The sequence below is a fragment of the Parasteatoda tepidariorum genome, chromosome 7, assembly GCF_982258835.1.
Source record: "Parasteatoda tepidariorum strain Cologne lab strain chromosome 7, Ptep-v5.0, whole genome shotgun sequence".
In the NCBI taxonomy this organism is placed as follows: domain Eukaryota; kingdom Metazoa; phylum Arthropoda; class Arachnida; order Araneae; family Theridiidae; genus Parasteatoda; species Parasteatoda tepidariorum.
In genome coordinates this window covers 100,689,560-100,709,209 of record NC_141761.1, presented here as the reverse complement: position 1 = coordinate 100,709,209, position 19,650 = coordinate 100,689,560, and the positions used below count along the sequence as shown (strand labels likewise).

The following is a 19,650-nucleotide window of genomic DNA, read 5'->3' as shown; positions in this document are numbered from 1 at the left end:
TTATTGTTTAGGTGCCTTTAAAGCCTTAAAAACAATCGGGGGAAAAAGTGGTGGCGAATTAATAAATGTGAGCTTTTTATTTTAACTATCACTTCAATTTGAAGAAAGAAAAAAATTAGGAGAATTGAGTTTGGTCCATAAGCGTTACATGTGCCTAATTTTTGGGACAAAATTAAAATTCGAACTGGTTCTCTATATTTGACACATCACAAACAAAATTCTAAAATTTGCTAATCTGCGAAAAGATTAATTTCTTTCTTGATTGTATCTTTCATGAGTTTAAATCGATGATTATTCATGAAAATTTTCGTTATTTGTCTGAAATATTGAGGGGGACATCCCTCCCTGCTGAAGCCCATGGTTTGGTCTAAGAATCGTGGAAGTCAAAAGATTTATTATTAATGGATTTTTGACTATTGATAATGTAACTGTTTTGATAAGCACAAGAACTAGGCACAAATGTAACTATCTTCTCCCTCCCGTGTGTTAAACAGTGTGCAAAAAAAAATTGCGAACACATTTTTAAAAAAAAAATTTTATGTGACATTTTGTAAGCAAAGTTTACAAATCTGAACTTAACTTACTCTAGAACAAATCCTACAATTTTATAATTTAGTTATATAATTTCATATTGTTAAACTTAAAATAGTCTGAAAAATTAAAAATTGATGCATTTCAAAAAAGAATCTCAAATTTAAAAACAATGTAAGGGATACCGGGCAGCATTCATATTAATTACCACTTCAGTTTTAAGAGAAAAAAAATCCTTAAGAGAAATTCAAACTTAAAATCCTTTTTTATTTATTTAAAAAATTTTGTAACATAAGTTTATGGCAGAAACTGGCTAAAAATTAAAAATTGTAACACCACTTCTTTTATTAGGATTATTCAAGCATTTAAAAAAGGGCAACGTCTAGTAATGTGCCCCATTTAAACAAAATAATAAAAACTCCACAAAATTTAATTTGCCCTATTTTATTTTGGAACAAAATCAATAACAATTTTATTCAAGTAAATTGTTCAATAAAATTATAAATGAAAAAAAGGACACGTCACATTAATTAAAATGCTGTTCAATATAAAAATATGGCTATAAAGCATGGAATGTTGATCTAGAAAATGAAATGTGTGTAAACATTATTAAGATTACTGTCAATGCATTAGACTAAAAGGTTAAAAACATCTCTTAAGTTTGGCAAAATATTTGTAAGCTTTCAATTGGTAAGAAACGAATAATATCATGTGATAATTAAGTTAACAAAGAAATAATAATATTATAATATTCTCCATTCAAAATGTTTAAGTACAAAATATGCTAACGAACTTCACAAAAATATGTCATTAATTAATTCCTTAATATTTTGCCATGACTTGTATTATTTAGAGGGTTAATAGTGTTAAAAATTAACGATAGTAATTTTTAAAAAAAAATTTAAAAAATCTTAAAATGACTTGGGCCAAATTTCAGTTAAAGTCATAAACTCAAGATTTTTTGTTTTTTTGTTAAAAAAACATATTTAAAAGTGTGTTGTTTATCCTTATAGAATGTTAACATAAACCATTTCAGAATAAAACTTATTTTATTAAAATATTATTTTAAAATCATTAATATTTCAATTAAAATTGTATATAACATATTTAATTCTAGTCTTTTATTTGCATGATAAATTTATATATTTTATAACTAACTTTATACTAACTGCATAAGGTATAAATAATTTAATATAAAGTTGTGAAAATCAGAGATGTGAAACATATTTTGTGAAATTATAAAATCTTGCCAACACACTGGGAGCAGGTTTAACCTTTTAGTATACCAATATATAACCAAATATATATTTAGATTTTTTTAATTAAATTTAAAGTCAAATAATTTCATTTACAAATTGTTTGTTTTCATTAATTGCATTACAAGCTCTATGTATAATTACAAACTTTTATCAAACTCTAACATCTTAAGCTTGCAAAACATAATTTAGATACAAAATTCTAACAATGAAACATGCATGAATCAAAGCTGTAGAGTAAGTGTTGAAGACTATATTAAGTTAAAAGATTTGTTCAGTTCCAACTAGCTAAAAATAAAGACCTATAGAGTAATAATTAGTTCATTTACAATTATGTGAACTATTGCTCAATATTTATAAATTATGTATCATATATATAGTAAAATATTCATAATTCAACATATTCATAATTCAATATATCCATAATAAAATATTTAAAATTTAGTTAAAAATGCTTTCCAAGACTTTAGCGAATATTTCAATAGAGTTTTTAAATTGGAGTTTCAGAACTTCAGAAACAGACAGGACATTTCAACAGCTGACTCTACAGCTTCGGTATAAATTAAATTTCAAACTATCACGCGAAATCAAGTAAATTTTGCAATAAGACATTTAAAAAATTATGTTCAGAGAAAAAAAATTATAACAACAGAGTCAAATAATTCACCAGAAACAATTTTGAACAGTTACTGCATTTTTTGAACAATCCATCAACTCCTCATGAACGCACAGATGAACACCTGAGTGCAGCCTACAAATGAAGTATTCTGAATAACAATAGAAGTAGAAGTTTTGGTCTTGTTTGCTTGAAAGACAAACGAATCAGAGAGGATTTCAGTAAAATTTCGTTACACCTCTTAAAACATGTCTTAGTTTCTTTTTATTTGATTATAATGTAAGATGCATGAAAAAATAAATCACTTAAGAACTGGACCACTGTGTATAGCTAAACCTATAAAAAATCTTGGCTAACTCCAATGCACACATTTCCTGCTGTACAATAAATCAACAATCCACTCATTCCAGTCCATTTTTTTACAAACAACTCAACTTCACTCCGAAACACCATAATTGTTTACACAGAGACCTATTCATGACAATGACTTGAAGATTTGTGCTTGCAGAAAATCAACAACCACAATTGCAGTTATAGTTAATGACGAGTCACTTAAAACAACTGTACAAACAATCAAAATACTTTCATCTGGGCGACTTGGAACACGTTCTTTGAAAAACATGTTCTTGGAACATGTTTTTTTTTGTTTATTTCCAAAGTTAATTATGCAGATAGTAATTACTATTTTGGCTACCTGCATAGTACTATGGTCGGTAGGAATGTAAAAGAGGTCACTGTCTAGTGTATTAGTAAATCACTTCATAAACTGTTGCTTTTTTGTCACCTGAACCAGTCACTATATACTTATCGTCTGAAGATATATCGCAGCTTAACACTGATGAGGATTCTTTGGACTGAAAAAGAATACAAAACATGTTTAGAATTTCGGGACTAAATATAATGCTTAAAATTTTGGCCCTAAATACAATATTTATAATATTGGCACTCAGTACAATGTTTTGAATTTTGAAGCTTAAAACGTTCAGAATAATTTTGTAACTTAATACTATGTTTAATCGATGTAGTTAAAAATTTATTTTAAAAGGTTTGCTTAGTGGAAAGCTCCACGTACTTAAGAAGTGTTTTTTTAAATAAAAAATATATAAATTAATAAATAATTTAAAAAATGTACCAATGTGGAAAAAAGCTTTAAACATTAAAATATATTTTATGCACATGCATTTAAATATATATTTTTAAAAAAATAGAAAATTAGTATCTCATCAAAGTACCCTATAATTATTAATATGAGTACTCAAAACTAAATTTAAATCAAGCTTAGAATTTATTTCAGCTAAGTGTTGATAATAGACTCAAAAATCAAACATAATTATTTTTTAATCAATATTATAAATATATGTTATTCACCAATGGTGCAGCTAATTTTTTTAAAACTTATGCATAATTGAACTTAGAATGAAATTAGTTTAACTGAATAAAAACAGGTTTTTAAGAGAATTCAATCAGTAGTTAAGTCTATTTAATAAACAAGAATATATCAAAACTTTTTAAGTCAATGCAGTTTAATCATTATTAATTAATGTTTATAAATAGTAAATAAAAAAAATAGAAAAAAAAATTTTTTTTTAAATATATGTTTAAGAATTGTTTTAACTCAACTCCATTTTTAAAGCAGTTTTAAAATTACTAATTTTAAAAACATATAAGATTTTTTGTTGTGAATATAAGATTTTGATAACATCAGTTAATAACACACACATCTATTCAATTCGTTAATTTTCATAACAACATACAATGAACGAAAATATGTGACCTTTCTTCTAAAAACAAATGAGAACAAAGATGTGTGTTTCTTTGATATTAAATAATTGATACGTATTTTGAATTTTGTGAACAAAAAATTGATAAAGAAAATGAATTCAGTATACTCAGTGTCACTAGTGACTGACACTATGATTGTTACTTATGTAAGATGCTTTAAGACTACAAATTAATGATTAAGTAATATTAGCAAACTGAACACAACTCAATTTGACGATATTGAATGAAATATAATTCACAGCAGGCTTTAATGAGTGAAATGTACAGTCCAGAAAATAAAAAGGGCCCTTTTTAATAACTTTTAATCCAATGATTGAATATTCTCCTTCTAGGACTCAATCATAAAGGTTCGAGGGGGTGATATCAAATATACTTATTCATTAATGCAGCCAATATTTTAAGTTAGGAAAACAAACATAAACACATACTTTCTCTGAATAAATATACAATTTTTTCGATGGATTCGGGTTTCTTACCACCAAAATATAGGGAGTAGCCTTAATCTGGGAAGTTTGATCCCAATAGTTTAGTTAAGGGAGTGGTCCAAAGTTTGGGTCTCTTAATGTTAATTTTACTTTTTGCATATATCACCATATCTAAAGAACTTGTACAGAAAAATTGGGGGAAAATTTGCACACAATTACAAAGTTTTTTATACAAAGATTAATTATTCCATGCAAAAAACAACTTTGAATTGTAAGGTATACAATTTTTTACATAATTTGAAAGAATGTAATTTTACATGGCAAAATACAAAATTGTGCAAAATCGATAGAATAGTTCTTAAGTAATAAATTTTTAAAAAAGTCTTATTTGTAAGTACTCAGAGAGGCCTTTTTTTTCTTTTCTTTTTTCGTTTTGCAAACTGTACTACTATAAAATTGATATGGCAAAGAAGGAATTAATAAATAAACGAAAGATAAATGTTAGAACAATAGATTTAACAATACCTGAAAAATACTGGCACCATATGGTGTACGCCATGCATTTAATAGGTTATCTTTCCCTGTAGACACAAACCATTTACCACAGTATGCAAACTTCAACGACAGTACGCAACTCTCGTGGAGGTGAAGTTGATACTTATCAGTTTTAGTACAGTGCAGCACTTCAACATTACTACTCTCCATTCTAAATATATGAAATAATATTGCATCATTAAATGAACGATTATATTGTATTGCATTACATTGTATTATATTATATTGTAAAATAAGCTATAATACTTAGTTACTTACCCAACAGCTAACCATTCACCAGTAGGACAATATCCCAAAGAGAATATTTGAGAACTAAAATCATGTTGTTGCAACTGCCTTCCCTGATAAGAGAAAATGAAAAGTAATTAGCATGATATTGTCATTATAAATATGTATTTAATTAAATATGCATATTATCGACAAATTAACAAATGTTAATTTGGAAAATATGCTAATATGTTAAACAAAAATTATTATATCTTTAAAGTAATAATAAAATTAGATATGAAAATTACATATATTCTCATATTAGTAAATTTACTAGTTGTAAAATACAAATGCATATATTTATTAACAAAAATATGTATTTGAGAAAATAGTATCAGTTAATGAATACAGAATTTATCATAATTTATAAAAAAAAGATTTACATGGAACTAAAAATAAATTACATTTTATTATTAATTAAAAAATATGTGATAAAAAAAGGATGCATGTGTATAAAAAATTATAAATTACAAAGTAGATCAAAGTTAATTTATAGTAAAATATTCTTCAAAAGCTAAATTTTAAAGAGTTAAAATTAATAAAACTATAGAGGCATCAAAAAATTGTTTTCAACTTAAACTTCACACTCTTGAAATTCAAAAAAGTATATGCCTTGCGTTCTGTAAAATTATTCCTAATTTTTACATTTAAAAATTACAAGAATAAACTGCACAATGAAATATTCCGGAGAAAGTGCAAGGCCCACCCCGGCCAAATGTTGACAGAGATTTATTCATCTGTGATGATGAATTAAAAAAGACAATAAAAATTTTAAAAACTGTTCAAAAAGATTCTTAAAATAGCTGTATCTTTATTTAATAGAAAATGGAACCAAATAATTAAAATCTTAAAATAATATAAAACTGCACAATGAATGTGCTAATAAATTGAATAAGTTATGTTTGGATAGCAAATGATAGCACTATTACCTCTCTAAGATCCCATGATCGAACTGTATTATCTAATCCACCAGTCCATAATTTAGTTCCATCACTAGAGATATCAATACAACTTGCCCCATCAGTATGGCCCTGAAACTGCCTAATTTAAAAAATAATAATAATAATTCAATTAGATCAAGCATAACTTAATGTTGCTTTCAAATGTACAGAAATGCATGAAACATAAAAATAATGATTGTCTAATATCTTTCAATAGTGGTGAATATTTTTCAAAATTAACAAAAATAATAAATAAATATCAAAAATAAAACATTTTTTTTTAAAAAATAAATTTTACTGTTTGATATGTTATCTATTTCAAAATTTATATTTTAAACATTTGTGTAACAAAAATTAAAATAAACTTAAATTAAAATTCAATAGGTCTTATAATAAGAAAAATATGATTTATAAAAATTAATATATATATATATGCAGGGGAGAGAGAAAGGTACAGTCAAAATGGATGCTTAATATTACAACCAACTGTGGTCCTAACGAATTTGGTTATAAAATAAGGTTGCTTTATCGTAAATACATACATAAAATTAGTGTAAACTTTTACTTCTTCTCATAAATACAGGGTTTATTTTGACAAAGCAAGCTACACTTTAAATAGTATAATGAAACTGAGATACATGAAATTTTTTTTAGGTCAAAAGCCAAATATTATTTAATATACAGCACAAAAGGTAAAAAAAAAATAATTTAAATTTTTTAAATAACATTTCTTAATATTGCGTATTAACTTTAACCATTCATTCAGGGTTTTTCTTAAATAGATTTTGAAATTTTGCTTCTTGAGAACAATGTTATGAAATTGAGTCACTCTGTTCTTCTGCATTCAGAATTACATCACCATTTTTAATTATTGTAGATATAGGGCTTTTTGGAATCTTAAATTGTGAGAATATTCTTATGGATTGGCTTGTTTTCAAGGGAAAAGAGCAGTTGCTACACTGGGATAAAAAATGCAGTGGCTACATTGGGATGAATGGTTCAGTTTGAACATTGTAATGGGAATTAAAACATTGCATCCATGGGACAGCAAGCAGGACTTCATGTGGCAGTTGTATATAATGAAAGGTTCCGAATAAATGGGAGTCGTACAGAAAAGCATAGACTTTGTTACACACACACATTCATAAAAGAAACAAATTTAACTTGACAACAAAAGCTACAAAGTTCAATCTAGCTATTGGAATCAAAACACTGGTAATATGGATAATAATCTATTGAATGTCATAATTCATGTAAATTTTACAATAGGATAGAGAGAAACTAATCAAGAACTTAAGCTTTAAAAAAAAATTCAATAGATATACTTCAAAATTTTTATTTAAGTTTTTTACATCTATCCTACTTATTACGAGATTTGGGTTGCCGAAACTTTCAGGTTTGAACATTTTACAGTTTCTTACCATTATTAGCAGTACTAAAAGATACAAACATTCAATGCTATCTCCTAATTAGCAGCACTAAGAGATACTAACGTTCAATGGTTTATCCTCATTACCAGTGTTTAGAATTAACATTTATAAATAACAATGCATTTATAAATAAAAACATAATTATTGCTCTACCTGACTAGAGTTTGATTATGTAAATCCCAAACAGCTATATTTCCATCACTGCAACAACTGAAACAAACCTTAGAATCAGGACTAATGGCCAGGGCGTAACAGGCTGGAGCATTCGAAGTAAGTTCAGCTTTGATCCTTGGTGTAGGCTAAAAATAATAAACGGATAAGTTATCTGCCTCAATTGAGTGAAAAAGGTAAAACTTTAAAAAAAAGGATAAATATGAAATTAATAACAGGACTGAATCTGTGTATTTGATAATGCAATGTCAAATTTTAATACCCGAAATACTTGTTAAGGAAAAAAATCTTTCAAACTTTAGTTGTTCCTGCAAATTTTTATACTCTTTATCAATCATTACTGATTGTTTGATATGTATATCTTCAATTACAAATAATTAAAAGTTGCTTGAGTACATTAAGATTTAAGCACTTGGCAAAACTTTATAGCTTAAAAAAAAGTATTCTTAGTATTATTATATTATATTACTATTATAGATTATTATTATATTTAATTAAATTTTATTTAATTCAAACAAACAATTCACATATCACCGCAAAAGATGTATTCATTTTGTATTTCAATCGTTCATTTAAGGATTCCTAGTACATAATTTAATTGATTACAAGTAATTAACAATTAAAAAATAAATGAATAAAAATTAGTAGACTTAAATAATTACTTTCAGATAAATATTTTCCGGGGCCAAAAGAAGCGGAACAAGCATTTGTTTCAAATCATTTAATAAATAATGAAAGTTAAAATGTATAATTAGTAAATTTAATTACTCAATATAAGATATTGCTAATGCTAATTAGTACATTTTAATAATGTACTGACATTTGAGCACATGAAGGGTTAATTGCATTTAAATTAATTTTGAGATTTTTCCCAGCACATGAATCACTCATTGCTAGACTCATCAAGATATTAATAGTGATACTATTTCAAGAATTAAAAAAAAACTAAAAATGTACATATATTTCCAAAAAAATAAATATAAAAAGGAAAAAAATTATAAAACTAATAATAAATGAACAACTTACAGCTGCTAAATCCCAGATTGAAATTGTACTTGCTTCACCTCCAACTATTAGCGTTCGACCATCAGGTAATAGCTTACAAGACCTAATGTAGTTGTCTCTTTGCTAAAATAAATAAATTTAGTCAAAAAACTAGTTTTAAGATAAAAATTTAATGAACCAATTGAACTATAGCTAATTCGAAGCCATTTATTTTCTTAATGAATGGAAAAAAATTATTTACATTACTATTCAAACTCTAAACACAATTACATAAGCATAAATTTAAAAATTAATTGAACAAAAAAGATAATTGCCAAAACTAAATAAAAATAAAAATTAAATAAGGGTTAATTCTTAGGAGGGAAGGTTCCCTTTCATATTTTTTTTAATTCCTTTGTCAAAATATTTGACACTGCAATGTGTGAAAAACATAAGAAAATCGCATTATGTAGCAACCACAAGATTTACATTTATACATATAAATTAAATTTGGCCACAAGTTTTAGTTAAAAGGATATTGAAATAATTAGGTAAATATTTATTAAAATTGTGGTCTTTTTTTGAAAAAATATTAAAGCAAATGGTGCGTCATAAAATTTCCAAGTTTCTTATGCAAGCACTTTTCATGTCAAAACATGAGAGAGGAAAAAAAACTTTAGATCTCTAAAGATTAGATAAGCAATAAAATAAACAAATTTATTTTTATGACTTAAAATCTATCTATTATTTAAAAAATGAAACATTTACAAATAAAATGAGAATAAAATTTTTTTTAATTTCAAGTAGAACAAAATAATGACTCAAAAGAAAGAAAATTTAAATTATCTAAGTTGTGTGATTATTCACAAGTTTTAAGGATAAATAAAAAAAAATTTCACAAATATTCATAGTAGGCATTTAATGACTTTATAACATACAATGAATTAAAAATTTAAGATTTTAAAGCATGCTGCAGTACAAAAAAATTAGATGTACTGGAATATTTTCAATTATAGAATGTATTTGTAAATAAAAAAAACAATCAAACTAAATAAATTATATAAACATAATTTTTAACAAAAAAAAAAGGATTCTAATTTTGTGATGACTAATTACTATTACTATAGATTAATTACTTGGACTAATTACTATATGTCAGCAGCATACTAAAGAATTCAAAGATAAAATTAAAGAAGACATTTTTAAAAAAATTTCTATTTGCAACGTATAAATAAGGATAAATTGGAAAAATTATCGACGAAATCGTATTCAGAAAAAAATTTGAAAATACAAATGAAATTCAATAATTAACAGCATGTAATAAGAATAAAAGGTTAAAAGGAAAGTAAACAAAGTTGTTCATACCAAACAATCTAATTGTGAAACGGGACTCTTGTTTGAAGGTACACTGATGTCCCACACTTTAACACAGCCCTGAAATAGAACAAATTCTGTATTAAAAACAAAATAATTTAATTTAAAACAATATAACTTAAAATTTTTTTAAAATAATGGCTTTGCTAATTTGATAATTGCAAGATAAAAAGTTACATTTTTATTAGGTCACATTTTATAGTTCAAGTTACATTTACATTTTATAGTTACATATTTTAAATATTATTTAGTTTATTAGATTTAAAGTTACATTTTTTAAGATAAAAAGTTACATTACTTACACAAATTTATGAATTCAGAGCCATACATAATTATGCCATACTGTGATTGGCCCCCATAAAAGTGAGTACTACCTAATAATTCTAGTACGTCTTGTTTATTTTAAAAGACCATTAAATAACATGAAACACTTTATTTGCCTTTAAACATCATAACTATAACAAAAAGCTTCAAAAATGGTCAATGTGGGCTTACTGTTACCAATGTTGTTTGGTAAATCTTTGATTTCAAACAGAAAATTTTTAAAAATATTGTGCCCAACGCCTAATTTAAATATTTAATGAAGAATGAGATTTTACCTATCACAAAGCTACTAAGTAAGGTATCAATTTTCAGAATTTGAGGATTAAACCACTGAAAAAAAAAACTAGTGGACCCTAAGTGGTTTTGGAAGGGTGGCCGATCATGCCTGTTCTTTTCACAGAGGTTAAGTGTTGCTCATTTAACATTACCCAGTGGACACCTGTGAGCATAAGTCATGCAGGCGAACAATATTACCCACGCCACACTGCCACAGAAACCTGTTCATAGGGTGGGCCACATTCACACACAACAAAGGACAACACACCGAGAGAAATATCCATGCCCTGAGCGGGATTCGAGCCCGCAGCCATTGGCTTCACAGTCAGGCATAACCACTTGGCCAAGTCATTGGATATAGAAAATTCAGTTGTGTGTTGAAAGAAGAAAAAGAAAAAAATAATTTTTTAATTAATCACACACAAATTTTTAACGCTAAATAAAAGAAAGGGGGAAAATGCATTTTAAAATAAACAATAGGAAGAATAACAATGGCAGGAGGCTGGTAAAAAGAAAAAAAAAGAAGAACCTGGCAGAATAAATAAATATTTCATACTTAACACATTCTTAAATATTAAAATTAGAGTATCTCAGAAATATCTCAGGCTCTCTTAGAGATGGAGATTTTTTCCTAATATTACTTAACATGTTCTTAAAGATAATAAATTGGGAATTCTCAAAATGTTACTTAAGGATGTAAAATTGGGTATTTTCAAAATATGACTTAACATGCTGATAAACTGAGCACTTCAATTAAAGACATCTTACCTTTCCGCCAGTATAGACATATTTGGTAGGATTGGAAATTGTTACAGCACAAACAACTTCTCCATGACTAAGGGTATTGATTTGTCTTGCATGCCTGGGGATTCCAGAACCTACAAGAGCATCAGGAGGGAAAGGAACTGGTTGCATTTGGCCATCTGCACTCACATGGAAGGAATAGGCACTAATACAAAAAAAAAAAATACAATGAGTATGGTTTTCACTCATCAACAATTCAGCAATTTTATAATGAAGAAAAAATTCAAATAAAATTCAACTTTTTCAATTGCTATTCTTTATGTCGTTTAAACATTTCACTTTTTTTAGTATATAGGTACTACAAAAGAATTTGATGAAAGAATAGTTTAAGTAGTAATGTGAAAACATTTAAATTTCGTTGTTAAAGACACTCAAATAGTAAGTTAGCCAAATATTAATAGTAGTAGGGTTAGTAATTTCCTCATTTTTTACACACAAAAGTGAGCAATAAGACACTAAATTCTCCTAATTGAAATTTAGGGGGGGGGGAGAGACTCAAGTTTGGAAACTAAATCTTAAGTAAACAGAGGGTGGAGGTTGGCAATTTTGTATACTTTTGCTGACAAATTCAGAACACAAAAATATTAAAAAAAAAACTTTGAATAATCAGCCCATTTAAAAATTTGCTATAATCATCTGTAGTTATAGACTATTTAATAAATAGAGAGTGTGGGGTTCCATGAAAAAGTACATTTTGAAAAAACAGCTTACAGCTAATATATATTTAAAAAAATATAACTGATATATACAAAACAGTTGATATATATCTCAAAGCTGATGTACGCAAATTCACTGAAATATCACCTAACACTTTCACACTTTCTTCCACTATATACTTCAATTTATACATAAAATGGGAAATCAATTAACTCATGGTATGAGTCAGAAGCGAAAATAAACATACCCTATGAAAGATTGCCATCAAAAAGGTTTCTTTTAAAATACAACAAAGAATAGCATTTTAAAAAGGAATGTAATATAGATGCCCAGAAAAATATATAGTATTTTCTATTGCTCTTTAGTTTATAACCACTTAATATAGAATAGAAGTTAACTAATGTGGTATTCCTATTATATTTAACAACAAATATTAAATACAAGCTCAAAGTATTTTATTTTACAACATTAGCTCATTTGAGTGCAATGTTATCTTAATCAAAGATTGTGAAAGGTTACTTACACACCAAAATCTCTTAACTATAAAGTAAAATATGTTTAAAAATAAATTATTATAATGTTACTAATGATATTTCATTAACGCTGAACAGAACTTTACAACATAAAACTAACCTCATTTAACCCAAAGCTTACATTAAATTCAAACACTTCACAATCTAGTGTTTGTTTTACCAACAAAATTTAATACAGGTTTATTAAAATTTGCACTAACTGTTTTCTTTACAAACTAAAGATCTATCTTAAGCTCCCTTAATGCACCTGATAAGCACTTTGGTAAAAGAACAAATCATTAGTATAATATCCATGGGTAAACAGCAACAAAACCCAAGTTTTAAAGTAAATTAAAAACAGGCATGAGACACGACTTCTCTTCCGATGTTTCACTTAGTTTACTTAACGCCTGCCTCTGCTTCAATTATGAACTAATTGCCACCGCCAATGCAGAATAAAAGCAAAAGAGAAGAAGTCTTAAGTGAATTAATTGAAAATGCTAATCCTTGTTAAGAGAATTAAAAGACCCACGTGTGTCGAATGCCTTTAGGCATTTGGAAAACATTTTATTTGGATTCTTTCATAGCATAAGGCTTGTAATCAAATAGTTTAAATAAGCAGGAATTCATTATGAGCGGTTCATTTGAGCAAAGTAAAGAAATTTCTTGGAATTCTGCTCGGCTAGGCAAAAAGAGTTTATTGCTTAATAAACTTGCAAAAGGACTGAAAATTCTCTTTTAATAATGCATGCTGAAAATTTTAATTAATAAATGGCCAAAACATATTTATCTATAATAATTAATTCAAAATCAAAGAAAATTACATGCAAGGTTGAATTTCAAATGCTTTTTAAATAATTTGTCTTAATTTCTTATAAGATAAAAGTTAAAGTCCAAGATCTTAATTAATGAAAAATAAATAAAAAAAAAAGCACACATCTTCTAAGATATACTATTTGTACAATAATTAGTCCTAACATGTACAAAAACTATAATTTGTCTTGATATGAATTTGTCTAACGATTAAGAAACGAAAGACAAAACTTGTCGTAAGATGGGGAAGAAGAAAAAAAAGACCTTTAAAGCAAAAGAATATATCATCATTTGCTTAAGGTCCAAACCTGAATGTTATTTATCTTATTAATAGTCTAAATTAAGGTATAAGTACAAGTCTTAACTTGTCTTAGACCTATAAAAAAAATTGGACTTCTTTTAAGACATACTACATAACAATTTGTCTTTAACATGATCATAAATATTATATTAAAACAAATGTATTCTTTTTTTTAAGTTGCTTTAATATTTTCACAAAATAAAAAGGATAATCATAATTTATTGTTAAATGTGTATAAATATAAAACTTACGGTTTTCCACCTGAAACTGCACCAAATGGAGCGCGCATTTGATGAGGATCATATCCAACCTAAAATGTAAACAATAATAAGTTAAAAAAAGAATAAAAGAAACCCATGTGCCTAAACTAGTTTTAAACTATATCTAATTTAATGCTAATTTCATCATTTTTAGGGTTGTTTTATCTTCTTCAAAAAATTCAATGTATAAACATAAGTGGGCAATAATAAAAAATTACTAAGTGTTCTAGTCCAGCTCCTAGGAGGTAGGTGCAGATTTTTATTACCCGCTTTAAAAATAAAAAAAAAATTACAGAAATGAGATTAATATTTAGATCATTGAAAAAAAAAAGGTACTTTGGTATAGAAATTTATGAAAACTATTGTATAAAAAGGACTAAAATTCATTTTAAAAGGGAAAAAATCCATATAAAAAAATGTCAAGTAAATTTTAATTAATATTTGAGGAAAAAAACTGAAATAAAAAAAATTTAAACTAGTTAAAATATATCACTAGATGTACTATAAAAAATTACACCATATTTATGATACGGTCAAAAGTTTATTGCTCTGCATGGGAATATGAAACACTGAATATATAAGATAATTAAATGTTGATTCTATTTGAAATAAAGGAAACTTGAAGGTTTTGTATGAAAAAAGGAAAAATTAAAGGATATGTATAAAATAATAAAAATTGAAGGCTATGCATGAAATGTTAAAGACAGTTATGATATTACTTACCAAAGAGCGTGAATAGTTATTAAGAGCAGGTGATATATTGCCGTGCAGGACTCCTTGAGAAAAAGCTGCACTAGAACTCAAATCAGCTGGAAGACCCGGATGAGCACCCGCAGGCCCGTGCATAGGATAAGGATATGCTGGTCCTGCAAAAAGGTCTTGATTTTTATAATCAAACCCGTCAACAAAAATATAAATAAACAATTTTATTAATAAATCAGTTTTGTATAAAAATAAATATGGCATAAGATACACTGTAGCAATAGTAGTTCTTTATTTACATCTTACTAGAGTTACACAATGGGTAATAGTCTGAGAAACATTCCCGAGAATGATCTGAAGGCACACTTACACTATTCCGATCCTCCGCAGAGGGGATAGCTACCCAGCTATGGTAGCAAGCTCTAACAATTTACAACATAACAGTTTAGGGAGGACTGCCAGCATAACATGAATTGTGATTTGTAACTAAAATTAAAAGCTTGAAGATATCCACATCACATTCTGCATAGTATTTCCTCCAAAATAATATTTTGAAATTATGGAGGCAATATCAAGATAAAATTGCAACTTCATCGCAACAATTAATTTTTACAGGTAATGTAAGATTAAATAAATAATAAATGTAAAACTAAATGCAGCTGAAGTAAAAAATATCTATATTTTAGCCCAAAAATGAAGTGCTAATTAATGAGATAAACTATGATAATACCTTATTGACAGATCTCCATTGAGAAATAAGCTCAAAATGTAGAAAGATAAGGCACAATTGCCATAGTTTAATTTTAATATAAACTTTTTCATCACACGCACTAAATCTGTTATACAAATAAAATTCCCCAAAAATATGTTTTGAAAGAATCCATATTATATATGGCCAAATATACATGGATAAAGCACAGAAGTCAAGACAAAACACAGTAGCATAGTAAAAATACAAGATGTTACGTAATTGCTGCCTTTATTATATATTTTTATAATTTTTATCAAAAATGAAGCCAAAAGGTTAGGGGTTTAAAATAAGTATTTAACCTAAGAAAAAAATCGCTAAGAGGAAAGTGAAATATATTTTTCAAAACCATTTTGATTGACTGAAAACTTAAGAGACATTTTTAATATTGCTTTTCAGATTCTCTTTGTTTCCTCCGGTAGCATTAAATAATGTCTTACAGTTTAACAAGTTGCAATATTTTAAGGCCTTCCACCTCTACATCAGTGATTTCTTAGGTGTAATAACATTTTTATTTTTTCCTTACTTACATATTAATTTTTAACTTCTAATATCGCATAATTTAATTTATTTTTGAGGACAATTCTAAAATTTCAGAATGAAAACAGTGATTATAGAACACCTTTTATATAAACTTATTTTTCAAATATTTAATATTTCTACACAAAAAGCTCAATGATAAAAGTCTTTAACCCACAGAGGGTTGAGCAAAAGGGCAAAACTGGAAGATTGTTTCTCCCCCATACAATATTTTCCTATCTTATTATCATGAAAAAACCGGTTTTGCTATGCGGAGAAAACTGCAGGTGAAAATGCGACTTTTTAAGTGCATAACCGTTAGTCAGTTAAATAGTATTCTGAATTAAATTAAAAAGGAAACATACCCATAGGAGGAGGTTTAGGAAGAGGTTTCATTCCACTTGAACCGGGAGTACTGCCACCAGAACTCGTAGGAGTAACAGATTTTGGAACAGGAGTGGTGGATTTTTCATTCTGCAGATTTTAAATACATAAATATACATTAAAATGTTTTTCTAAATTTTCCATTTGTTAATAATATTTAACACCATAATTCAAACTAAATTATATGCATTAAGAATAAAAACATGTGTTTTATTATGTGGGTATATGTATTGGAGATAGATAAATTCAGAATTGATAATTCTCAAAAAAATTTACATTCTAAAGCTTATTTTAAAAAAAGAATCCCGAGACTACTCCGCAGGCTTAATAACCTGAATTTGGTAATACAATTTAAGTATTTTTGAAAATAAATTCGCTTGTGGAAACCAAAGAAATAATTTACGAAAATATTAAAATTTAAATCTAATAATTCCAAAAAGGACTATTTAGTATAGATATAAAATTAAATAAATGTGCTCTTTTAAAAATAGATAAATTTAATCAATTAAGAGGCCATGGTGAACATAATTTGTAGGACTTAATTTCAAAAATTCTCAGTTCAATATATAAATTTAATGAAAGAAATTCATTATTAATGTACAAGTCAATGGGTCCATGGAATAATTTCAGATTATCCAAGATTTTAGATTAGCAAACTTGCGCAATCATGCTACAATGATTCTGTTTCAATAAATCAAATAAAAACACTAAATAAATTAATTTAAAATACTAATTGAATGTTTTATGTAAATGATATTTACATCTTTATGTTTAGATGAAGGTGTACTGGCATTTGAGGAAATACTACTATGAGGACTGTGGGATCCATGTTCTTTCTTAACAACTTTATCTGTTCCATTTTCTCGAGGACTTGGAGCTCCATTGGGAGGCCCTACAGAGTCCTAAAAATAATTCAATTTTAGTAACTCTTTGAAAATTCTACATCTAATTAATTATTTAGAATTGTTCATTTAAAAATGCATAAAAAAAAACAGAATAAAAAAAGAAATATAAAAAAAGAACACTTCAAAATACAAACAGTGCCAATGAAACATTTGATTATTAATTAATAAAAGCCTCTTAAAAAATAGCTAGCATAATTAAATTTGAAATCACACAAAGTAAATTGAAAATCTGAAATATTTGCTTTAAAAAAATATATGAATTTGATTTACCTCATTTGCAACATCTACAACTAACTCTTGATCACTTTTTTCCCCATCACTGTCCTGTAAAAAAAAAAGTAAAAAATAAATAAAATAAAATTAATTCCAACTCTTCTATTTGAGTAGGATTTTTTTGCCTTTTTTTCAATGCATACAAACATAAAATCCTTTTTTAAAGACAATTATTTTCTAAAATCAAAAGAACTCCTAAAAGGTAAAAGAACTAATTAACCCAACACCGTTTTTTCTTTCTTTCCTTTAAATTCTGCTTATTAGAAAAGTAAAGTAAATTTTGTTTTGATGAATTTGACAAAGAGAAAGTGAAGAACCCAATATGTACTGATGAAAAAAAAAATTTCTATCAGTGATTACGGAGCAGCCCTCCATGCGGAGTATTTTACGAAAGAACGTCAGTAGAAAAAAAAAATCATTAATCTTTCTAAATTAGCACCTTTTTTAATTACCTGAAAAACTTAAAAATCTCATTCCAGAGACCCTTAGCAACGTTCTAATTACTTTTAAGGAACGTTTAAAGTTGTAAACAAAGGGTACATCTGGCTAAACTTAATCAAACAAACCATGGACAATGGTGCAATTGAACTATTTCTTTAATGCATGCTCAAAGTGATAATAATTAAATTATCAAATGAAATGTTTTATCGGGTGTTTTTTCCTCTCGTAATTAAGCTTCTTAATAAAGATTTTAATTAGATATTTTTTGCTTAGGAAGAAAACTGAAAAACACTGCACGAAAAAATGCAAATTAAGTCAGCAAATAAACTTCTAACTACTCGACAAAATATAATTCAAGCAGGAAAAAGTATGAAAGGCTTTTAAGAAAATGACAGAACACAAAAGAAATGCCTTCTTTTTAGTATAGTGATTAAAAAAAGATAATTACTTTTTCAATTTGATCAATTAAGATGAATGAATAATATTTTCTTTTCATTTAATTTGCTGCCTTATTACAGCCCTAAATAAAAATTATTAAAGTGAAAAAAAAGAAGAAGAAAAAATGATTAGTTGTGCTTCATTATCATTAAATAAATACTACAAGCAGTAAAATAAAAAAAAGACAATATAAATTTAAGTAGATTTTTCTTTAAAATACAACTAAAAAAATTAAAAAGGGTACTTCAATTTTAAAATTAGTTTTTATTAAAAGTAAGTCTACTTACTTTAATTAATGAAAAATAATTCTAATTTTAAACTTTAAAAAAAAAACGTAATTTAAAATAAATTTGAAAAGTCCACAGAATTAAACAAATCTATTAATATAAAATACGTTATTAATATTTTAATACAATAAGTTATATCTTATTAGTACAAAATTTAACATTAATTATAATCAATTATAGTAGAATGAATGATTGTGTATAAATGGGTAATCAATGGGAGTTGATTAGAATTAAAAATTATATTTAAGAGAATTTAAAATTAAAAAGGGTACTTCAATTTTAAAATTAGTTTTTATTAAAAGTAAGTCTACTTACTTTAATTAATGAAAAATAATTCTAATTTTAAACTTTAAAAAAAAACGTAATTTAAAATAAATTTGAAAAGTCCACAGAATTAAACAAATCTATTAATATAAAATACGTTATTAATATTTTAATACAATAAGTTATATCTTATTAGTACAAAATTTAACATTAATTATAATCAATTATAGTAGAATGAATGATTGTGTATAAATGGGTAATCAATGGGAGTAAAACCTTTGCAATAAAAATAATTTCAAGTCTTTCTAAAAAAAAAATTTCTTTCTTATTTAATATATCTTTAATGGTAAATATAATTATTGGAAAACGAAAAATGAAGCATTAAAAATAAAAAAAATTTTTCAGGTAAA

At 26.3% G+C, this 19,650-nt stretch overlaps 1 protein-coding gene across 13 annotated transcripts in view; it reads right to left on the bottom strand.

Annotated features, from left to right (window-relative positions):
- Positions 1–959: 959 nt before the first annotated feature.
- The window catches only part of LOC107445501 (transducin-like enhancer protein 4), a 171,298-nt gene continuing 152,607 nt past the window's right edge, over positions 960–19,650 (bottom strand). For 7 of the 13 annotated variants that reach the window (XM_043042564.3, XM_043042561.3, XM_043042562.3 and 4 more), the window contains 13 exons: positions 17,808–17,861; positions 17,394–17,534; positions 16,614–16,722; positions 15,003–15,157; positions 14,271–14,329; positions 11,701–11,881; positions 10,324–10,392; positions 9,001–9,102; positions 7,957–8,102; positions 6,362–6,473; positions 5,424–5,506; positions 5,136–5,316; positions 960–3,257 (listed from right to left, as the gene is read on the bottom strand). In XM_043042564.3, the coding sequence (XP_042898498.1) occupies positions 3,150–3,257; positions 5,136–5,316; positions 5,424–5,506; positions 6,362–6,473; positions 7,957–8,102; positions 9,001–9,102; positions 10,324–10,392; positions 11,701–11,881; positions 14,271–14,329; positions 15,003–15,157; positions 16,614–16,722; positions 17,394–17,534; positions 17,808–17,861 (1,500 nt within the window). In that variant the 3' untranslated portion in view covers positions 960–3,149. The remainder of the gene's footprint in view (positions 3,258–5,135; positions 5,317–5,423; positions 5,507–6,361; positions 6,474–7,956; positions 8,103–9,000; positions 9,103–10,323; positions 10,393–11,700; positions 11,882–14,270; positions 14,330–15,002; positions 15,158–16,613; positions 16,723–17,393; positions 17,535–17,807; positions 17,862–19,650) is intronic. The other 6 variants (XM_043042565.3, XM_043042563.3, XM_071183078.2 and 3 more) reach the window with 1 other exon arrangement.